Raw genomic sequence first — 24,508 nt, forward strand, 5'->3', positions numbered from 1 at the left:
GCTGAGGAACCCATAGGAAAGCAATACTGGTAGAAGGAGGTGGTGCTCTGAGGGCAAATAAGTGCCCAAGTAGCGCAGACCAAAAACAGGACACAGTTAAAGTTGGCACTTCAACCGGAAGCACTCACTGGAAGACAAAGAAGTACTCAAGGCTGAATAGAGATTGCATTCCCTCCGACACAGCCTAGGGGCCCTGGGTCAGGCTGTACTCATTCTTCCAGACAGTTGGTCCTAAGTCTGTCAATAGGTGGCAGGCCAGTTGTTTTGCCTAAAACAAACCACCAGTTCAAACGCTGGCTAAAAAGCAATGTGTTTGTTACATGAGCTCATAGAGACTATGTCCGCATGCACACGTACAGGTTAAAAGCATATGGGGTCTCAGCATTGAGGGGAAGTGGAAGCAGATTCCTACCAAGAAGCTCTCTGCAATTGTTAGCTGTTGGCGAATGGGAAAAGTTTTCTCCAAAAGGAGTCTCACTGGCTATATCAACTATACCTTGAGGCAGGCCCAATGCCTGAGAGTAGTAGGCCAACACAAAACCAACCCAATGGTAGTTTTGAAAACTTTTTGTCTTATCTTGCTTTGCTTGGGCATTTTGTTTTGTTTTACTGGTTTTGTTTATTTTTGTTTTTTAATGTTTGTTTCTTTTATTGTTTACTTTTTGTCTGTTTTATGAATTAGGTAGGATCTATGAGGAATTGGAGGAAGGGAAAAATATGATCAAAATATATTGTTTGAAAAGAAATTTTCAATTCAAGATGTTTCAAAAGTCATATGTTAGATGTGTTTATGCAGTATGGAGGGTAGGGAAAGACTGAGGTCTGGGAAGGATCCAGGACTTGCCAGTTAACAGCCCTAGGGCACCGCAGCAGGGCTGGTGGGCATTTGACGAGCAGCTACAGACACACACCTTACTAGGTCTGGCTTGATCTTAAGAGTAGGCCAAGGCTCAGGCCTGAGATTTAGGGGCACTGACCCCGCTGTGAAATGTTGGGGTTATGCTTAAGTTCAGAACCCAAACAGGGGTGGAGAATCCCAAGGGTAGCTCCCTACTCCTCTGACCATCCTCTACCTCTCTGTCAGTCTTCCAGGACTGACAAACCAGACTCCCCCTTGTAAATGACTTTCTCTGCATGGCTGGGCTGTGGAGACGAGCAGGGGACACTGCCTGGCTAAGCAGGGAAGACACCGCCTTTCTGAGACCTGGCATACCCCAGCAAACAAAACTGTCCCTTGTTACACTGAGATTTTAAAAAAATGACTACATCAAAAATGGAAAGATGGTGAAACCGTTAAAATCACCAGAGATCACGAATAACCCGATGATAGGTCATTCAGCATTTATTCCTGTATTTATTATGTAAATAAACCACAAGCAATGGACTGATTGATTATTTATTCGCGCTGACATTTTGGTTATGGTGGATTTGAGAGGAAAATGATCCTGCATCCTTGACTTTGGGATTTCAATGTCCAATTGTACGATCTCTGCCATTTGACACAGCATGGTGTATTTAAGCGGACACCATACAGGCTGATGCTTGTCGTGGGTTTAGTAACTTTCAAAATAATCCTTAGGGACTTGCTGCACTTCCATCTTGACCTATAATTTTTGCTTTATGAAACACGGAAGAGGATACATTTTTCTATTTAGGGACCGTTTGGTAGGAAGGCTGGTAGAGTAAAATTTAATAGATCCCCCAACCCCCGCTGTAGCTCTTGAAGAATTAGCAAGTGAGTTCAGATTAGGTGGTGTCAGGCACATTCCTGCAGAAAGGAAGTTTTACTTGCTTAGGCTGAATTCATCTCTGTGAGTCTTACCTATTTTTGATACTCCCTTGATTTTCCTCTCAAAGGCAAACGTTATCATATTTTACCTGTCTTTGTGCCACCATCTTGCTTCCCTCCTTTGTTGGTGGCCACAGGTAGCAGTAGTATCATTACATCGCCAACAGACACCCTGCTCACAGGCCTCCACTCCCGCCCATCCCCCAAAGTCAGACTATTAGTGTGAAAACCTTCTCATGTCATTCCACCACTGCCAGCATTTTGTGTAGAATTATCGAAACCTCGTAAGCGAACCCTTAAGATGTCACCCAAAATCATCTTTCTAACTCCACTTCCTGTTCCCCCGCTACACACCTCCCATTCCCTCCTCACACCCCCTGAAGCTACTACAGCCCTCTGCTTTCTGGGTATTCTACCACGGTCTTCCTATCTCTTGGAGCAGGGAGTTTTCTCTGCCTAGTAGTTTTGGACTCGTGGACTCTTCAAACATACACAGAAAGGGCCGGGTCAGAGACAAATTCCCTGACTCCCACAGTTAATGGAGCCAGGGCCGCTTCCTGCATCTGAAGTACACCTGTGCGGATCATGGTCAATCCTGTTGCTAGTGATGTTTTGCCGGTGGATCTGTCTCTTCTGTCTGCCTAGGACTGATGTGGTATCCGTGACCATTCACTGCTCACTATCCTTGCTTCCACACCGTGCTGTCAGGGTTAGGACCAACTCTAAGGCACAAGAAGCGGTCAACAGACTAGCTTGGAAGGAGTGGTTATATCGTACGGGACTTCATGAGTCCCTTGAGCTGAACTGTTTGACTTCTTGCTAGGATAAATCTTTGCTGCCAGTTGTAGCCCTAGACAGTAATGTTTGGTTCTAGCTCTTGGTCATTTCGTCCCTCTGGCTCCACACTGGCTGTGTGGAAGACATTCAAGTCTTTCTCTTCACTGCTGCTATAGGACAGGCTGAGGTTCCCAGACATTTTAATGAAACCACACTGAGTTTCCAGGCATTCTCTGAGTCACCTGCCAGTGAAAATGCTCTGTCCTTCCTTGCCCCCTTTCTGTTTCTCTCATGGTCACCACCGCTCTAAAGCTTTTTTATCATGGTTTTTAGCTTAAACTTTTCATTAGGCACAGGCCATTTCTCCCTGTCTCCTCATCTTCAGAGACTGTAAATTATCCTGTTACTTCATTTGTAATGGGAACATATTTATTTTCCGTGATGATGGCTCCCCTGAGCCTTCCTTTTTCTTAGCTACATAAAGTTAACTTCCTCAGTGGCAAATTAAGGACAGATTACAGGCAGCCTGGGAACCAGGCTCCCTCACCACAGGGGCCGCCTACTCAGCCTCCTTCTGTTCAGCCATCCGAGAGCTGCAGCTGCTAAGCCAGCTCTGGGCTGCTCTTCCTCTGTCTCTCTTGAGCTGAGAGACAGAGAGAGAAAGAGGGGGGAGAGAGAGAGAGAGAGAGAGAGAGAGAGAGAGAGAGAGAGAAAGAGAGAGAGAAGAAAAATCCCTTTCTCTCTCCCCAGAAGGATCTGTTGGTGTCTGATCCAGAGTTTTCTAGGCTCCCCTCTCTTCCTCCTGCTCCCCCTACCCCAGCTGCCTACCATCTCCTCCTACACCCAGACCAGCAAGAGACTGCACTCCAAGACTCCCCCTCCTTCCAGCACTGCCGCTCAGTTTCCATAGCAACAGAAAATGTTGGTGGGAAGCAAAGATGCTGAACCGCAACTAGTGTTAGGGCTGGGAGGAGGAGGAGGAGGTGAAATGTGGGCCTCTCTGGGGGCCTCGGAAGGAAGGGAAAGGAAGCACCTTGCATTTTGGGGGGCTGGGGAGAATGCATCCAGGCAAGAAGCCCTCAAGGAAGGATAGAGATGGGGGGGGGAGTAGATTGGCAAGTAGAAATTGTTTCAGGTTAGAAAATAGAAATAGGAAGAGAGGGGAAGACTTATAAAGAGTGATGGGGAATCCTATCTACAGCTGTCGATCGTGTTAAGCAGGACACTGAAAACAAAGGATCTCGTTTTGAAGGATGAGTCATGGAAGGCAAGGTGTGGGTGGTACAAACGCGGTGGGGATGCTCAGAGCTTAATAATCATCACAATAATAATTACACGGAAAACAGAAAAGATGGTGATGGACCTGGGTTTGTGGTGGGCCTGTCTTCTCTGAGCTCAAGGAATTACTAGTATCTACTTCAAAAAGGCTATGAGTGAAGATCAAGAAAGATACCATCCTCACCGTGCAGAAGGGTAGACTGAGAAGCTCTAAAGACACCCTAGTGAAGGAATGAGCCGTCACATGGGGTTCAGAGCAAGGGGCACCACTCACTGTTCACCTAGAGTTCTGAACAGTCACGTGTTTTCTTTTGGAATCATTTCAGTTTGGCCTGTCTCTAAGCATGTGTTGTGCCCCAGCTTACGATTCATGCATGACGTCTTGCTACCGTGTGCCTAAGCCCATGGTTCATAAGTGATACCCTGCTAACACGTGCCTAAGTCCGTGGTTTATAGGTGATGTCCCGTTAGCAGGTACCCAAGTCCATAGTTCACAAGGAATGCCCCGCTACGATGTGCCTAAGCCCGTGGTCTTGGGGCAGTTCTCAGTGCTTGCTCTTTCTTCACACAGAGCCATCCCAGGCTGTGAACTCACTGTGCTTACAGAAGCGCCATCTATTGGTGCAGGGCACAGCAATGGTGAGCTTGGACCTTTCCATCTCTTCTCTTTCCTTGATCCCCACCTTTGCTACAGAAACCACGCTCCTTGCCCGTAATCACAGCCAAAGCAGTTTGCTAGTCTCTTCCCTATCAATCTAGGACATCACTTCCTTCAGGACCGCAAGGCAAGAAATGCTATCAAACTATATGAGAAGATGCCCAAGGACCACTAGGCTGCACCTCTGCTTTCCTTCTCATGCCTCCCACAGAGGTGGCATTTGACCACCAACTCTCGAGCTCACTGTTCCTACACTCTATAGGGATGGACTCATACAAACCCCACTTCACCCCTGAGGGAGATGGAGGAGTCTATGATTTAAATCATATCTGTTTCCATATATGTTCCAGCTGAGGCACAGAGATACAAAACCTGACTCATGCTAAGCTTGCAAACGCTGGGCTGGGATATGAGTCCTGGTGGGATTTGTGTCTTAATCATCACCTCGTGTTACTTCTGGATGAGAAAAACTGTATTTGGGCTCCTTGAGGAACTCAGGCTTGGAAACATTACCACTGCTTTTCAGAGATAGCTGTTTTTTTCATTGCAGAGTATAATTTAATGAATAAGGAAGCCCCAACTTCTATTTCAAGGTGTGTACTGAAACTTGATTCATCGATTTTTGTTGTTGTTGTTTTCCTTCAGATTTTGGAGAAAAGCTGGAAAAAGAATGTTATGATCTCACAACAGTAAAGACAACTATAGAAAACCAATACAGGTGTGAACGATCTGAGTGCATCCCTAGTCAGGAAGAAAGGGAAAATGCTGGCCCATGTGCAGAGGTAGAGGCAGCTCAGATCTGAGATGTTTGTAGATGCTTCCAGTCAACAAAAGCATCACAGTTCTCCCACAGGAGAAGACGGGGTTTCTGTCAGAGAAGACAGAGACAGCTGGAGGAAGGAGCTGGAAAGTCGGGCAGAGTCTGGGAATGAGTTTTAAAGTCTGTGATTTTAGTAGTTGCTTTTCTACCGATATCCAAGCTCTCACCTCCCCGCAAACACACACACACACACACACCCCCCACAGATGTGTGACACACACACCACAATATGTACACACACACTCAAGTACACACACCTTTAAACACACACAAAACACAGATGTGCACACACTTGAGTGCACGCACACACACAAATACATACAGAGTTGCGTGCATGCACACAGATGTGCATGCACCCACACATGAGCACACTCGAGTGCACACGAACCTCCAAACACACATACCATACACACATGCACACACATACACAAACACACAGATGCACACACCTGAGTGCACACACACCTTCAAGCACACACACAGACACAGATGCCCGCACACAGAGACGTGCATACACACACAGATGCACACACTCGAGTGCACACACACCTCCAAATACACACACACACAAACTCAAATACACACAGAGATACGCACACAGATGTGTATGCACCCACACATGAGCAAACTCAAGTGGACGCACACCTCCAAACATACACATACACACAAACACACATACCATGCACACATGCACACACATGTGCACACCTACCCCTCCAAACACACACTTTCACACACACATGAACACATATGCACATACACATGACTTCTGGTCTTGTAGAATGAAACAGAAGCTTGTTGCTCAAACATCTTGTAAGGCCTTCCTGGAAACGGGATCCAGAGCAGCCAGTGCAGTGGAATCCGGGGTTCCCTGGTTACTATGTGGACATGCAGCTTTCTGCAGTGTGAAACCCGGAAGTCAAAAATGTGCTATGAATAGAGCCTCCAGACGGCTTTTCCATGGTCTCTTTCTAAGATATGAACAGAAAACCACTCACTGCCAGAGGAGAGAGTAGGGCTGACGAAGACAGACTTAAGAACAAAGCCCGACAGAAACCACTAACTCCAGAAACTGACCAAGAATTTCAGCACAGCACAGAGCCCGTGATGCTGGACGGTTCACAACGAGAAAAACAAAATGGTGACCAGAGAAAGGAACAGAATATAGAGAGCTTTGTGAAACTGGAAACATTATTGAACACATTTTTGAAATATTCAGTTTAATGATTCCAAGCAAACTCCTAAGATATATGATAAAAGTAAAAATAAAAAGAAAGGGGCTGAAGAGATGGCTCGGGGTTAAGAGTCCTTGCTGCTCTTGCACAGGCTACAAGTTCAGTGCCCAGAACCCACTGGAGGCAGCTCACAATTATTTTAAACTCTGGCTCCAGGGGATTCAACACCCTCTCTAGCATCCATGGCACATGTGACATTTGCGCATGGAGACACACATTCACATAAATACAAATAAATATATCTTTTTAAAAAGTTGGCAAATACAAGCTAAAGACTAAGAAATACCAGGAAAATATTAAAGAAATCTAACATCTGGAGATAGAGAGAGAGAGGGAGAGAGAGAACGCACGAAATGGTCAAAGAAGGGAGAGAAGATAAATTTTCAAAAGTAGATCTTCATGATTAAAGCACCTAAGAGGTGCAAACAAGAAGAAAAAGGCAGCTGCTTAGTCACACTTTAGTGACACGTAAGGACATAAGGACATGGATGTAGATAAGATGATCCCGACACTCTCAGAGAGGAAAATGGCCACTAAAAAGGGAACCGATATTATTGAAACTCCCATCTACTACACAAAGTTCACCCAAGAAAACTCGGGTTTACCCTGGAATCATACACCAAGCCACAGCCCTAATTAGCTTCAGGGGAAGAGTTCCGGCACGTTCACATTCATAAGGACTTAGAAACTCCATTCTTGTGCGTTTCTTTACTGACTCCCCTCCCATTTTTTTTTAAAAATAAAGTTACTTGAATGTGTGCCTCAACAGTATGAAAAACAAAGAAGACCATGCAAAATAATAATAATAGATTCAATTGAACAGAGCAATGCCAGGGAGGGAGCTTTAGAATTGCACATATTTGGCAGTCTCAGAGGAGTCCAGCCTCAGACAAGGGTCTCTTGAGGGGTCTCTACACAAAAGCATATTGGGAAATAAGTGTGGTGGAGAATATAGAAGTCTAATTGACAAAATCATGGCAAAAAATGAAAGGGAAGAAAAATAAAGTGAAAAATCAAGCAATTAAATTACTAAAAATAAGAAGGTAAGTTTCAGGGTGACATCTGTCTTCTTAGCTCACATAACTGAATGATGGTGACAGCGCCACCATCTCTATCAATACCTGGCATTGACAGGGGCAAGCAGAGAGCTTTTCCTCTTGATGAGTGTTCCCCAACCTCAAGAGTGGCACAGAGGCAGAGAGACGCTGGGCAGGGAGGACTTGACCACCGTGGATGATAGGCACCTGTTGGGTCTCTACGATTCTGGTGAGAAGACAGGAGAAGCCAACACTGAAGGCAGTGGACTCTCCCGGTAGCTCTCTACCTGGCAGTCAAAGCTCACAGCCTCTGCGTTTGTACACTGAGATTGTGTATCTGCCGCTGGACCGAGGATGGAGGCAGCTGGGAGAGAGGAGACAATAGGTGCCCTCATCGCTCACATTGGGAGGTCCAGTACATACCATCAGAAGTTGGTAAACCAAGAGCTTGGGGGTGCACATGCCGCATGAAGAAGCAGCCAGAAGGACAAGGTACAGACATGTTTGAGGCCTTGTGTCTGGAGGGTGGGGCACGGAGAAGGCTGCACGAGCTATGTTTAAGTTTGAACTGTGCACTCGTTTTCCCGTTTCATATGTATCTACGCTTTAGCTCAAGCTGATTCTTTTACATGGGCTCTGCTTTCCCTGCCATCACTCTGAAAGTCCCTGTCACAGGGAGTCGCTGACGCTGTCCTTGGCATTCCTTGTGTCTTGTGAACCCACTTCTGGGAGAGGTTGAGGTCATGAATCAGATAATTAGCCAGTCACGGGCATCTGTTCACCTCTTGCCACCCCCCACCCGCCTCCCGCCCCAGCCTTCTCCTTCCCAAGAGTCTTCTGAGAACCTGGACACAAGAAAGACCCCACTTAAGGCTGACGCTCTCTTGGTTGTGGGACAGTAGGAACCAGAACGGCCTTAATTTTCACCTTCTAGGCTTCAGCCCCAGACGGCTGTTGAAATGTGAAGCCCTGATTACAGCTTTTAGTGGCGACTGTTGTCTCTGCACCACAGAGCAGTCTTCTGAACCAGTATCAACAAAACGCTTCCTAACATGCTCCCTGACACCCAAAGTCCCCACCGACGCCGGTGTAATTATCATCCCTGGACAGGGGGCCCTTGTCAGGCCACACGGATAATCACCTACAACTGCAGCTGGTGATTAGCCAGTCAGTCAGCTGACATGGAGCACTCCTGGGAGGTTCTGTGGAGGTGCCGAGAGAGGAGAAGCCTTGGCAGACATTCTCTGTGAAAACCCTGACAGGAGCCAAGGGTGTGGAGGACGAGGAGGACGAGGAGGCAGAGGCACATCTTCAGGGTGGTAGGCAGCAGTGGCCACTCTCTGTTACCTGGGCCTGGGAGGGTTCCAGGGGAAGCGGAACAAGAACAGACTGTTCTCTCAGAAAGCTCATGATGACGGCCTATCATTTTTGCTCCTGTATGCCGACTAGACCCAGCCATTGGATCTCTGCTATCTGTAACCCGCACGCCTTGGTTTTAGCACCTCCATGCTAATTGCGGGCATTTCCACTTGTCAGAAAAGCTGTCCTTGTGGCTTGATTTGTCAGCCCGCCCATCTTCCCAATCTATCAACCACAAAGTGGTATGTATGGATGAAGACGGCATAATGAAAGCCACGCTTTTGTAGGCCTACTTAAAAAAAATAAAAAAGACTTCAAGTGAACCTAACCTCTGCTCCAAAACTTAGCCCACATCCTTCAACTATAGCTACAATGAATTACAGGGCTGGGGACTTATAGACTGTAAGCTTTGTGAAAGGAGGGACTGGGTATATTATCGTACTAAAATAATTAAAATGGCTAATATATGTGAAGCGCATAGCATAGTAGAGCCTAGAGTAGGAGTAAGATACGATATTTGTTATTGTCACTATCATGGCCCAGATCAGAAGCCCTACCACATTATCTGGCACGAGAAAGTGGCCAGAGAGCAAATACTTCTTCCTTTGGATTTTTGAAATATTCTGGAGAAACTGAGTTTCACTGCTGAGGAGTCAGGGGTCCTGGGTGCAGGGTGAGAAGGCAGATATTTAACAAAGACCAGGGATTATCTGAAAACCAAAACCAAAACCAGATGATCCGCTGGACAGGAAGCACAGTTTGGGAGAACCACAGGGCACTCTGATGGCATGAGCTACTGAGAACAGGTTTCTGCTGGCTTTGAGACAGAACCTCAGTCCTTAGGATGGTGGGTGAGGCGGTTGATATCGTCAACCAGGCCAGAGCAAGTCAGACAGGAAACACTACGCGACAGAGCTTTTAGACTGAGTTTCTTGCGGAACTAAAACCAGTTCTGTGATTGACAAAGTCCCACATGCTGGGATTCTGGACTCAGTGAAAGTGACAGGCAAAGGGGAGAGGCCAGCATTCTCTGTTCACAGTTCCCTAGCTATGGATACATGTGATAGCCACCTCATGTAGGCCATTGCCACGACTTCCCCAACACCACAGACTAGACTCTCCAATGGTGAGTCCAAATAGATGCTTTTTTTGAGTTGTTTGCCTCAGGCATTTTGCCAACAGCCATGGACACAAGTACTAACACCTTCTGTTTTGGAGAGACACTCAATGCAGCCAGTGACTCCGCTTCCATCAGCGCTAGCTAGAAATAGCCGGTTAATCGGCCTCAGCCAGATGTTGCCTTGCCCACCGTCCTCGCCGCCCCAGCATAGTGCACGTGTGTGCTGTCATCTGGGCAGACCTGTCAGGGAGCAGCAATGGCCTACATGAGTCTCTACATGTCTGTCTAACCATGACTTTGCCAAGCAGGGAACATTTTCATTCAGAGAAGCATTAGCTGACCCCAAGGATTGTTGCCTGACCGGGATCCCGTTTGTTTTTCACATACTATCTGCATTTGGACATCTCGCCTCCCATTTGTTCAAGCTCCATTCAACTTTTTTTTTATCATTTACCCCACCCCTCAGTGTTCACACAAGTGCTCCTCAAGACCACGCCCCCCAGAGAGACTTCCCCGAGTGCTGCAGAGGACAGACAGCTCTTCCTTCACAGACATAACCAGCCATGGATTTACGGCCCCCACTCTTCCCATAGTTACCTCCTAGGCCGTAAAAGCTCACTGTTGTCTTTCATTACTACTTGAGTGTGTATTGCTGTTGAGCTTTAAGTATGCTAGACTTAGCTTCCCGAGTAGACTGTAGGGTCTTTTTAGCAGATACTATATTATGGCTCTCTGTGGTCCCTTCCACAATTAGTACGGGGAGATGAACAGAGTATGTACACAGTTCATTCCCCCATGAATGGATGGATAAACCTTCCCAGAACTCATTAAAAAAAGGCTTTCCTAAGAAAAATTTTATATTTTTTTTTACTTCAGATTGTCAACACATCGTGAAGGATTACAGATGCAGCACTGAAATACAGATTTATATTTAAGAATGCTACAATATATTTCATATGCTTCATGGTACATGAGGAGTGTAAATGCAAGGTTAGATTATTAATCCTTGGGGGCAGAACTACTACATTCTTATGTATTCAAATATTCTTATGAAATTATTATAGGCCCTGGGGAGATGACTCAGTGGTTAAGAGCACTTGCGGCTTTCACAGAGGGTCAGTTCCTAGAACCCACATGGTAGCTTAAAACTCTCTGTAACTCTAGTTCCCGGGACATGGGTATCCTCTTTGGACCTCGTTGGGTACCAGGCATGCAATTGGTGCACATACAAACATGCAAGCAAACACTCATCAGCATAAAATTAAATGAATACATTTTAAATGTTCTAAAGAAAAATTTGCATAATCTGAGCAGCAATGGTTAGGAAGACATTTGCTAACGAGTGAGTGCCCTTGAGGGGGTCTGTGACGGAGTTGGTCAGAACCAGATCAGCTCTAGGAGTATGGGTGTCCTACGGTATTCTTCCAGGGATTCCTGGTACTGTAAGGCTGTGAGCTCAATGGCTCACTTCTCTAGGTGTGAGCACAGAACCAATTAATCCTGGGCTTGCTGTGAGTATGGAACCCAGCTTCCCAATGGCCCTGAACCTTCTTTGGAAGGAGGTCTCTGATGGGTTATGGATGTTTTGGTGTTCCTAGAATAAGTCATGTAGCCCTCTTCCTTGTTTCCAGTGAGAGCCAGGGAGTCTCGTGAGACCTCGTGGGCATCACCGCAGTCTACGCCGGTTAATCAGTGATTCTAAAGTGGTTTGCCAGCTCAACGGAGCAGATTCTCTTATCACAGTGATTCATTGCCTGCTAGAGGCACACAGCTGGCTTTAATCTAATTCTTACCGTCACCTTGCAAACTGGGCAATACTATCTCCAATTGCGCACATGAGAAATGATGTTGCTCACAAAGGTTAAGTGACCAGCCCACATTCTCACCCCAGGTGGATGAAGAAGCCAGGCTATGGGAACAACTCTATGCCTTAAAGGACCACTGTCTTTGCAGTTTCTACATTTTCCACAGAACGTGATGACTGCAAGTCTAAAATAAGCAGTAACCACAGCCATCTAGTGCTAACCCATTTCCTTAGTAAATTCTTTTCTCCTGTTTACTGATACCACCCCCTTAGATAGGTCTTCATGTATCCCAGGATGACCTTGATCTGCCAGTCTTCCTGCTTCCCGAGTGCTGGGATTTTGTGTACCTAGTTCTATAGAGTGCTAAAGACTCAACCTAGGCCCTGGGGCTAAGCAAGCATTCTATCTGCTAAGCTACATCACTAACCCCGAGTTAGCTTTTTAAATATCTTCTCTATCCCCAAGGCTCCCTCATTATTGCTATACCTCACCAGAAAGTAGAAAGCAGTAGAGGAAACCCATCTGTTCCTTCTCCCCAGCTTCCACACACAAGAGTGGCCATCCTCCATGTCTTCCCTTCAGTTGGAGAAGAGGTCTCCTTACTACTGACCAATCCCTCTACTTGTCTCTGAATCCCCAGCTTCCTCCCCACCATTCTTCCAACCAGTCTCTCTTCCTTCTCCAGTATCCTGCCTTTCTTCTACTTCCTCATCCCATTCAATACCCAAGCACACTTCCAGCCTCTCCAATAGAAACAGCTGTCCCAATCACCTTTTAGCTGCGAGCTCACATCTGGGCTTCCACCGTTCACTCTGGAGCGCTTCCTTTACCAGCTGTCTGTTACCTATCCCATCTGGTGGAACATGGCTTCCCTGGCTTCCGCTTTGCGGAATGTGCTTGTGCCAAGGCTTCTGTGCTTTTGACACCAGTGGCTGCCTGCTCCGTTCCATATGACTTTGTTTCCCACCAATGTTTGACTCCCTCAATTACCTTCCATGGAAGAAGGTTTAGGGGTAAGGGCATCCCCAGGGTTAGGCACTGAGTTTGGGAAGCCATGAAACTATATAAGAGGTAGCAACGTTCATGCTGGTTGAAGAAAAAGAGAGCATCAAGCGTGCAGGCAAGGGTCGGGAGGCCCACAAAGGAGACAGGGAGTGCAGCTGGGGTGTGAGACATCCAAGTGTTACACACTGGAGCAGAATAGTGGTCACGAGAATCACAGGCCATAGGTAGATAAGGTTAATAAGGAGCAGGAAGCCGAAATTGAATTTGGGCAGTTAGCAGCACACTACTGGCCGCCATTTATAAATAACTTCAGGATCAGGGGAGAGGCCAATATCGTCAAGCCGGACTCACTAAACCAAAACGCGAGCCAGGGAGTACAGATATTTCTTCTGAGAACCTTTGTTAGAAAGAGAAAAATAGTACGAGGACAGACCCAAGGGCGGAGAGTGCTGAGGAGAGTTTTGAAAAGAAATAGGTTACATCTGACCTTATTCAAGACTGCAGAGTGGAAGGCTCGCCAAATCCAAGCCATTTCTGCTACAACTAAACATGGAATCTATCTCTTCTGTCACCAAGATTAAGATAATGCACGAAAGGCACAATGCAAATTTTGTATAGCATTATTCTTTCTACTATGTCATAATGACTGACCAGGAAGTCAATGAGTTGCATTTTCTGACTTTCTAACAGACCGTTCCCTCTCCCTTTCTCAGAAGAACTTCACTGAGGCTCACCCAACAGTTCGTCAATGGTTGAATTGGTCTACAAGATCTCTGGTGTCCTTCTGAAAGCCGGGAGGGCTGTCTGGCACACCAGCTTGAATGTGATTATTAATTTTGCTCTGGGGCAGCATATAACCAGCCAGGCCACATTGCTATTCAGGCCTGGGGAACAGATGTTCGGCTCCTTCCTTATGGAACTTTACTTTTCTGATTCAAATAACGTGGAATGTGACTTTTATCAAATAAATGGGGTACATTTTATTTTCTAGGACATTTTATTTTCTAGGACATATATGACAGACATGGGTCAGCTCAGAAACTCTAGGAAGAAGGCCGGGAAATGACTGAATGAGCTATGGAAACTGATTTGTTGGAGTTATCCTAATCCCTAGTACTTAAGAATGTGATCGTATTTTGGAAGCAGGGTCTTTACAGAAACAATCCAATTCAAATGAGGTTCATTAGGATGGCCAAGTGTGACGGCCTTCCTTACAAGGAGAGAAACAGAGGCACAGTCATGGAAACTGATGTCAAAACACAAACGTAAGGTGGCCAACTTCAAAGAGAAAGGCCCAGAACAGATCCTTCCGTCAGAGCCCTCGGTATAATCTACCCTGCTGATGCCCTGAGCTTGGACTTCCTGCCGAACACCCTGTTAGATGTAGAAGGAGCAGTGGGCCGCTTCCCGCCGCCCGCCTCCCAGCTAGCTTTACACCTGAAATAATTACACGGAAACTGTATTCTTTTAAACATTGTTTGGCCCATTATCTGTAGCCTCTTATTAGCTAATTCTTACATATTGATCTAACCCATTTCTAATAATCTGTGTAGCACCACGAGGTGGTGGCTTACCAGGAGGATTCTAACCTGCAGCTGTCTCAGAGAGGAGAGTCATGGTGACTGCCTCATTGCCTTCTTCCTCCCAGCATTCTGTTTTGTCTACTCCACCTATCTAAGCTGCTGTCCTATCAAAAGCCAAGGCAGTTTCTTTATTAACCAATGAAAGTAACACATAGACAGTTAACCCTCCTACATCAGTTAGATGACGGTGGGTAGACATGAAGGTGAATACTTCTCGACAGCGCGGGTTCTGTGTTGGATAAAGCCCTGGTTTTCTTAAGAAGCAGTGAGGGGGAGCTGGAAAGGTAAGGTGTGGTGCGAGGAAAAACTCCAATGGAAGAGCCAATGCGTTGAAGGCCAGGAGAGCTTTGAGAGCGGAGCCAACAGCCCCTGGGTGCCTGCATTGGGAACAGTAGCTGAAGATGGGATGAAGACAACCCTCTCAGCTCACTAGAGTCAGAGAAGGTGTTTTCATCACGGAAAGTCAGGTTTGCAAGCTAGGCTCTGGTAATAGTGTTCCCAGGCCATCCAGAGTCTCATTCTCTTTACTTCTAAATATGGATATGCTAATAATTGCTGATAGATGTTACGAATCATGCAGGTTCATTGATAGGCACCTGTGTAGTACTTAGAAATTCCATTCAACCAATGGAATGAGAACGGATTGCCGTGGGCAGTGTGCTGGGCTTTTAGAACACGAATTAAATAGGACCCAGTCTCTACTGCTGAGAGATTCACTCTCGAGGGTAGGAACAGAGATCTGAATAGATTAAAATAACCACAGAGCAACATATGGACCAGTGCCAGGCTAAGAAAAGGACACCGGGGGAGGGGGAAGGGTGCACCAGGAAGATTGAGTCCTCTAAGAGACAGGGTAGTGTTAGGAGGGCTAAATGGATTCAAGAAAACTCGGATGAAGAAGGAAGAGAGAGGAATTCCATGCGGAGCAAAGACAGGCTTGCTCTACAGCTGTGATTTTCTAGATCTCAGGCCTCTTCAGTTGGCTTGCTGAAAATATACTCTGGTGGGCAAAACCCCCTCCAGAGCTCTGTCACACGCCTGAAGGCTGGAACTTGCTCTGACTGTCCTCGGCGGTGGCACACTGAGATTATCTTTCAAACAAACAGGCCCCCAGAATTCCCTTCCTGTAGCCGCCACCTGTCTGCTGCCTCCCCCTCCACCCCCACGCCTTCCTCTCTCCCTCCTTGCTGGCTTCTGCTTTCTTTCATTAGCTCTGGAGACACAGGGGATGAACGCTGACTTTAAACCGTGGGGCAGGGCAGCAAACTGTGGCCCGATGACTAATCTGCCCATTTTAATAAGTTAAAAAAAAAAACACCGGAGCAGAACTTCACCCATTCATATCCATAACATCTATGGGCTTTTGACTGCAACAACAGAGACAGAGGGTTTGGTCGCAGAGACCACAGGTCTCTCAAAGTCTAGACGATTTACCACGTGACACTTCACACAGATGGCCAAAGTCTGGTCCAGCATGTATGTACGGTGGAAGGGTACGGGTGAAGGGAGTAAACGGACCATGCACAGGTGATACAGCCCAGAAAGGAGATTTTAAGGGGAAGGAGCACGCTGGCTTGTACCTGGAAGGTCAGCAGGGAGCTGACAACTGAACGATGGGATAACAGAGCTAAGAGCCAAAGGAGAAAAAGGAGTTAAGAGAGAAGAAGGATGCTGTGTGGCAGAGAAGTAGTGTGTGCAAAGCCAGGCAACGGAAGAGAAGCCTGCAGCTGAGTTCCCTAGTGCACAGAGAAGAAATAAGACGTGATAGAAAAGGATGAAGAATTATCTGGGTCCAGGTCAGCCGGGATCCCATATACAAGAGTCACATTAAGGCTTTGGGAAATACCATCTCTCGCATATAAGAAAGATTTAAACCCCATAGATGAAAGCAAGCGTGTGCCTCAGATCACTTGGGCTGCAGTTACAGCTAACATTTGTTGGGCGTTGATCTGGTGCCAGGTCTGAGCTAAATGCTTCGTATGCATACATGCATATGGAAATGTGTCGTGAGCAGTTGGAGCGTGCTGGAAACCAGGTATAAGGAGGTCTAGCAAGGCAAGCAGACGTGGAACTTGGAGCATGTCTGCAAAGTAGAAGGTCCCATATTGATCCACATGGACACGGAGGAGAGTCGGGTGGTGGAATGGGCAGGGTCATGTCCGATAGCTATGGGTGGGGTGGGGCGGGGTGGATGAGGGTAAGAAGTGGGGAAGGAAGGTGGCACAAGCTAAGAAGGCCAAGAGGAACGAGGTGAGGGAGAAATGGGGGAGAATTTGGCGAGAAGCAGGTCACGGCTGACATGAAAGGCAGTGGCTTGCAGGAAAGTTGGGAAGCAGGCTGGATTATAGAGAGGTAGGGCACTGCCTGGGAATGAGAAAATGGAGGTCACGGCCACCGAGCAAGCTGCCTGGGAGATCTGCTCTTTGAAAGCAAAAAAAAAAAAAAAAGAAATGTGATTCTCTAGCTGGATTTCTTAAAATTAGCCTGTAACTCAGCAGTTTTAGTAACTTTTTAGGTTCATGATGCAAATTCCTCATCCCAAATATCTGGTCATTTGAAGCAATTCTGGAGATCAAATTATGCAAATGCGCTCCATGACTAAATTAAAGGCTAACTCATGCGAACATTAGTTAGTAATGGGAGTTACATTACTGGATTATTAGAAAATGGGGCAACATATTTTAATGCTTAAAAATTTAATCAGAGTAACTTCCAGATGGAGGGAAAGGCTCCTTTCCATCACCAGACCGGAGTCATGGCTGACATTGTCCCCAGGAGTCATGCTTTCAGCATGGCCATTCCGGCGCGTGCCCGCATTACCGATTTGCTGTACTGCACAAGCAATCAGTGGCCTTCCCCAGGCTAATGGCATATACGGGAACAATTAATAGCTCTCTCGGCACCAACACTGTGCCTTGCACCTCTAAACGGCCCAAAATATTAATATAATCACCCCAAGGAGCATTGCTTCTAGATTCCTCATTAGACTGATTTTTGCAGATGAGCAAACCAAACGATAGGGAGACAAGACCACGCTGATGAGACACTTTCTTTCTTTCTGCCCCTACGACCCCCTCCGTGCTCACTGCCTCTCATATTTGTAATTAAGCTGTTGTCCAGATAAAAAATGACTCCCCTTTGGCACTGATTGCTAGATACCAACAGATTTATATGCCAGTGGTTGAAAGAAAACCGTTGGTAAGAGCAAATATAGAACTACTGTCCTAGGTGAGTTTGGAAAATCATAGCTGATTCTGCAGTATAAGGTTGCCCGCTCAACTCAAGGCTGCTTCAGAAACAGGAAGTGGGGGAAATGCGCGTTTTCATTTTATATTTCCTTCAAATCATTGAAACTCCATAAGTTTGCCTGAGAAATAGTTAAGAAGTCATCATTGGAGTGATTCGCCTTAGCCATTGGTGACCATTTATTTTTCTACGTCACAGGTTTGACATCTTACCTGTCTAGTGGTTTGCTAAGACTTCAAAAGGTCATTTTACCAGAGCGGCTGCAAAGAGCTCTCTTATTCCGGCAAAGTTATGCAAGGTGTGAGAGATCTTTCCATAGCACGTAGTACGCACCACGGATGTGGGAGAAAAGTTCCAGTTCAATACGTCCTTGTCAGCTTTCCTCTTGCTCGCATCCTTTGGTCAGACTGATCACCTACAAGGGCTCCACGGATCTCCTTCAGTGTCTAATGGGCACTGCTCATGTTGACCTCCAGAAAGCGCTTTATGAATGCTACCCACTCAAGTGCACAAAAATGCCAATTGGTGTGGGGCTTCCTATAACTTACATCATAAAGACTTCATCCTGAACACATTAAAGATGGCCAGATCATTCCAAGGCAACAGGTCAACGGGAGATGCTAAAAGGGTGACATGATATGTAATTTCATTCTTTTCCCCTTTAGGATTTGAGGATGTAACTGTTGGTTAGTAAGGATGGTGAGACTCTGAGTCAGTCCTCCTCCGGGTGACACAAGCTTTGTAATCTGGTCCGTACACCATCAATTTGTTGTAGTATTGCTACGTGTCTGATGCTAGCACTATCTCCATTTTCCTTGACTTCGTGCTCCAACAAATGTTTTGCACGTTCCACTATGCACTATAATTTAATATAGGAAAAAATGGCTGAGTAATGCTGACTGTATAGAAAGATGAGGGGCAAGTCCCTGTGTTATAGACTAAGTGGACGAAGGAACGCTTGTGGGGCTTACAAGGAAACACTCAGAACAGGATGCCCTGACTGACACAAGGGTCATGTTTTGTTCATCAATGAATCCCTAGCAATTAACACTTCCTCGTATGTGGAAAATATTTACAGAGGACTCAGTTCCTGAAGGAGAACTGAAGTGCTCCATATTCCCATGGGCAAAAAAATGACTTTTAGCTGATAAACGACACTGGAGGTCCAGCCACATCAGCCTGTTGTGTCTGTGGCGCTTCCCGGAGGATGTCTATGTACATTACATTACATTAGGAGTTGGAAGAAAAGCAAGGAAATCAACACGCAAAACAGGCTTGCTAATCTCTCCTCCAGTTGGAAGGACAAGTTATACACAAGCAGAAACTTAATTTCTAACTCTAGAGACAGAGCGAGGGCTGCGAAACACAGCCACCACATGAGTTCCAAGAAGACACACGACTGTGGACTGCAGGCCTTAAGGAAAGTTATGGAATCAAGGCAGGGGGAGTGTTGGGGATGAAAAGTGTAGGGGGAAGAAAGGAAATGGCAGCACTGAAGGAGGACGGAGATGGCAGAAAGGAGCAAGACCATAGGAAAAGAACAGAGGATCTGAGACTTTGACAACTTAGGAAGCAATCATTTAACTTAGAAAAAGCTGGTGGTAGCAAGAAACAGAGGAAGGAAAACCATAAGCAAAAGCACCCTGTGTAACAATCGATACAGCCCTAAACTCCTTGCTAGGAACATAAGCAACGTTGAAACAGTCATGCTAACAAACACTGCAAAGGCTGAAGAAAGTCACAAAGCTCAGAGGACCCCACAGCACTCCCAGGTCGGTGGAGAAGCAGGTAGATGATGTTTACACAGAGAGCTGACCGCTGTGCATTGTGACGCTGTGCGTTGTGACGCATCTTTAGAGGGACACGCAGGGCAGGACTAGGGAAGACTTCAGACACATGACGCGTGAGAGGACTTCTGATGTCAAAACACACGTGACTTTCCCAAAGTCTTAGCTGCCTATAGGTCCTGTTGTAGCCCTTCTAGAATTGTAGCCATTTCTATTTATTTTATATTCTTAAGGGCACTTTGGATCTAATGTGTGCACAATGTTCAATAAGGCAGGATGAATGCATAGAGCAAAAGTTTATAATTTTGTCTTGAAGATAGGAAAATAATTCCTGCATCTGTAAACTCAAGGGAAGGTATCAAGAGCCTGAAGGAAAAGTGATGAGAGACGGTCAACACCAAAAAGGGCGGGGGAGCTTTCTTCTTTTCTAACCATGTTCAGGAATCATTATTAAGCAATCTTTACTAAAGTTAATGGTCGCCATGAGATAAAATAAACCACATATTGCGTTTCTGCTTAACAGTATATAGAACAGATTTAGCAAAACATTACGTTTTCAATAAATTCTTCAAAAAGTTATTTTAAAGAAAACTTAAAACTTAATTTATCAATAGAACATCAATGCAGTGAAATATTAGCTCTAGAGAACGTTTCCACAACAAAGCACATACATGGGTGTGCTGCCACATTTAACCAACATTAATTATATCCTTGTGATGTCTTCTGTCTTCTTCTCAAAAGCTAATAAGACCTACACGACATCACAGTTAATGGGAGCATGGTGCTTGTTGCTTAGGCAACAGGAAGAATAAATGCAGGTCAGAATGTGCTACCCGGAAAACAAAAGCTAGAACATGATACCGAATGGAGACTGAGCAGGTCTAACGGATTTTCACATTAATGAAATTTGTTCCTTAAAGCGGGCCAATCACCGTGCGCTTTAAGTTCAGCATTTAGTAGACTATGGCAATCAGGGAATAATTATCACACAGGTAGGCATCCTTTTCCTACAACATCAGCAGCAAACAAATGGAGTATGATAGCACCATGTAATGCAGTAATTGATGACACCATTTCATGATTTGCTACATTTTCACAATTAATTAGTCCTTCTCCATGGCAAATCAAAGCTATTTTGTTTTAAAATTTGGTCTCTTGATGCAAGCCTTTGGCTTGCGTGAATTAACAAGGCACTCTCATTTTCTGGAAGATTTCATACGATACTTGGAAATGAACAGGCAAAGCCACAATCTATGATCGCAATTTGATCTTCCCACGGTGCTCGGGGTTCTTGCCCTTTGGATACATTTTGCGCACAACTTACACATGGTTGTTCTTCACACTTCTGCCCTCAAGTTCTTTAAAACCTGTGCGATCACCTTCTAGTTAAATACTTCCAACGGGGGATGACATTCACTCATAAGCGTTTACTATTCAGAGGAAAATTAAGCGGAATTAAAGTCCTTTCAGTGTGGCCGATTAATTCAGGGAAGCCAAAGCCCAGCTTCTCGGGGGCCAGAGTAAATTTGACAAGGGCTTGGGAATGAGACACCCCATTTTAAGGAGAGACAACATAGAGATGTGTAGTCAATGGTATTCATTTTGTTTGCTAGTTCCTCTAATTATTAACAGCATCTGTTTATTGTCCCAAGTCAGTCTTAACTCTGCTCAGACTGGAACAACTTCCACTTCTACCCTATTTCAACACCCACGGTGTCTCAGCTGCAAAGCCAGTAACTGTCGGATGGACACAAGGAAAATAAATGCACAGCTCATTATTAAGAGAAAAACAACAAGAAACCCATAAAGGGTTTTATGCATATATTACTTAAAGCTCATAGGATGGGCCAGACTTATGCATCTTAAAAAAGCTTGTAGGCGTCCATATTTTTGTAAAATTTAACTATCTTAATAACCTTCAAATCTATAATAATTCTGTCAAGTTTAGAGAGAAACAATCTTGAAAAGGGAACTGGGAAGATCTGACTAGCTCTCAGTGTTTTTATGATCATGCTGTAGGTGTCTCCCCAGCATTTTATTTCAGAGGATCCATTAAGTATTTCTATAAGCGGATGGTGTGCTACATGCTTATGACATGGAGGTCTCCCTAAATTTAGGGACCAAGCGATACGTGTAGTGGGACCTTTGAAGCAAGGAAAGGTGAGAGGGCTGTGATGGGGCTTAAAGGGGCTTAACAAGAGGAAGCAGTGAGCGCCGGAGGACGTCTCAGGATGATTAGAAAACTAGACTGTCGCCTGCACCCCTCCCATCCTCCTCCTCACCTATATGCACAGTGGGAAGTTTGCACACGCCAGGTTCAGACCCACATAGACCCGGACTCGGAAGTACATCAGTGCCTTTGGTACAGCAGCTCCTCTCTATACAGGGATGGCCAATTGATCCAAGTGTTTGTTTTCCACCCAAAGTAACAAACAATACTTCATTGCTCCTCAGCCAGCGTGTGGAAGGAAGAGCATGCACTCGCTAATCGACCGGCTGAAGCGCCTAGCTAATGAAGGGCCGGCCGCAGGATTTAAACTGCTTTATTGAGCGATTAGCAGGAAAAATGATCGCCATACCGCCAACAAAGCGGGTTGTCTAATTAATCATAATGCTGATGTCCGAGTGAAATAACCTATCTCTAGAATCTAGGACTAGCTGAAGCGTGGGATAATATAATTGTAAGCCTAGATCACAAATTCATAGGGAAAGACATCACACAAAGAAATGGCAGGGAGAATATAAATGTTAATCTCCTTCCAGAGCCTATAAATAGAGCACTCACCAATTCATACAACACACATGCCTAAGGGATGTATATAAATCCCATTTTCCAGTCAGTGTCTACACGCATACAGTAAGTTCTGTTCTAAAGGCATTTGCTTTTCTGAGGCAGTTGCATATATGAAGCCGATCCATTTCCGTGCAAACCAGGCTGCCTCTGAGCCGTGTCAGACACATAAGAAGCAAAGACAGACAAAAGGCAGCTCCGTGGCCACGGATAGCAATCTTACCATAAACTGTACATTGTCAAATCCATTAGCCATCAGGTGGTTCTCGTACTGAGGGAGCCCAATGCTTTCCAACCATTGTCCCACTGTTTGGACAGGGCATCTGGGTCCTGTAAGAGGATGAAGAGGGAAGCGTTTTAGCAGGGAGTAGCCGTCCACGGGGTAATAGCGGTAGTCCTGGGCTGAGAGGTGGCATTGCCACATCATGCTCCTGGGAAAGTTGTTCTCGAAGGAGCCCGCCAGCTTGACAGATTAACGTTCGCAGCGAGAGAGCAAAGTCAGAAGTAACACATAGTTTGCCAGGCGAGGCTGCGGAGTATGACTTGATCCTCGCTCCACATTTCTTACATATTAATCTTTACTACCGACCAGTGCGTCATACAGCCCCCGAAACCAGGCAGCAGAAGAAGGCATAGCAAGCTGTCAGCCTAGGCTGCTCTGCGTTCTGTGTGACTGTGTGAGTACTCCACAATGAGCAATGCCCGGCCAGCAGCCAGAATTCTCTTTATCAAGTAACTCCTACACTCGTCAGTATGCGGCTCCATGCTCCTTGCTCCCCCTCGCTCGCTCCCCTTCATTACCCAGCCCAGGCTACACCTCGCATTTTCAATAATAGCCATCAGATAAGGCAGGTTTTTTTTTTTTTTTTTTTTGTCTGCAAGCTGTAAGCCTGCTGCTGCCGCTGCTCCCTCCTACACACCCATCCAAGCGTCAATCTTGAATGATGAGAGCCGTCAAAACAAATGCAGAAAATAGCAAGACTCAAAAGCCAACCGAAGCGCCTAAATCGGAATCGAATCTTCGCCCCGGTTATACATTACCGGGCTATTTTGTTGTGGGATTTTTACGTTTCAAAAGACACCACCGGGAAACGCGGAGCTCACAACAAGGCTTGCACTACAGGCTCCCTTTCCCCCCCTTCCTTCCTCGCCTTTCTCCCTTTTAAAATGCATCAGAGGGAAGTGTTTCTGATGGAAAGCTTCACAGCGTAATTATTCTCTTTCTTCACCATGCAGTATCAAAGTGAACCTCTCTGGCTTTTTTTTTTTAATTTTTTGAGTTACTGCAACATATAGAAACTGCATAATAGTTTGCAAGTCAAGACAACCCATTCCCTGCTCGTTCCAAATAACAACACTATTAGGCACAAGAGAAGCCTTTCCCCTCCTCTAGTATTTATAACCCTATCCACCAGGCACCCCATTCTAAAATATCTATAAAGGTAACGCTAACTGGGTGGATAATTTTTTAATAAAGAAGAAGAGCCCTAACCAAAAATAATTCAAGAATAACAGATGTAAATGTGTGAGTTTTACTGAATGGCAGACAGACTGAGTAATTTATTTAAAAATTGAGAGAAACCACAGATTAATAATAGAACCTGCAGAGCTACCGAGGAGAGGCTCATGAGAAAAATGAGCCTAGAAGAAAGCTGTCAGAAAGGCTAGTCTAGCCCCCCTCCGCCCCCACACCCCCGTCCCAAGGAAGGACTCTTGCCCTGTGTTCCTGGAAGGCCACCATCTTCTGCTTGAATGCTTGTTGAAACCACAGGGCTCTCACCACCCAGCCAGAGCCACCGTTCATTAGAAAGCTCTTTTACTTCCTCCCCAACTCCCACTCCCTGGCTCCAGCTCTGACTCCAGAGCCACACAGATGGGGAACAGAGCCTCTTCCACATCAAGAACTTTCCAAATTCAAGCTAATTCTCACCCAAGCCACCCCACCCGGCCCTGAACAGTGCCTGGCATGTACACACCCAATAAATATTTACTGTGTCACTGAACCCTTCTCTTTTCTTCTTCAAGTCTCATCTTTCTGTTTCTTTTCTCAGTTTAAGGGCACTGCTAATCTCCCTGGCACACAGACATTTAACCACCAAGCAGTATGCACCCTTCCACTGCTGACAAAGGTTTTTGAGCTCTAGCCCCCTGCCTCCTCTCCTTTGACTTTTGCCTTCTTTTCTCCTAGCACCTGGCCTGATATAACAATGGCCACTAC

General features: G+C 45.8%; 1 protein-coding gene across 16 annotated transcripts in view; it reads right to left on the reverse strand.

Moving 5' to 3' along the window:
* Positions 1 to 24,508, reverse strand: part of Anks1b (ankyrin repeat and sterile alpha motif domain containing 1B) — a 953,532-nt gene that overhangs the window by 347,262 nt on the left and 581,762 nt on the right. For 14 of the 16 annotated variants that reach the window (XR_014999730.2, XR_014999729.2, XM_085683219.2 and 11 more), the window contains one exon: positions 22,514 to 22,620. Coding sequence is in view for 14 of the 16 variants with exons in the window: in XM_085683219.2 (XP_085539345.2) it covers positions 22,514 to 22,620 (107 nt within the window). In the remaining 2 variants the exon portion in view is untranslated. Of the gene's footprint in view, positions 1 to 22,513; positions 23,106 to 23,331; positions 23,425 to 24,508 lie in introns of those variants that run through there. The other 2 variants (XM_087901964.1, XM_085683222.2) reach the window with 2 other exon arrangements.

The sequence above is a fragment of the Myodes glareolus genome, chromosome 26 (assembly GCF_982192425.1).
Source record: "Myodes glareolus chromosome 26, mMyoGla1.1, whole genome shotgun sequence".
Lineage (NCBI taxonomy): Eukaryota > Metazoa > Chordata > Mammalia > Rodentia > Cricetidae > Myodes > Myodes glareolus.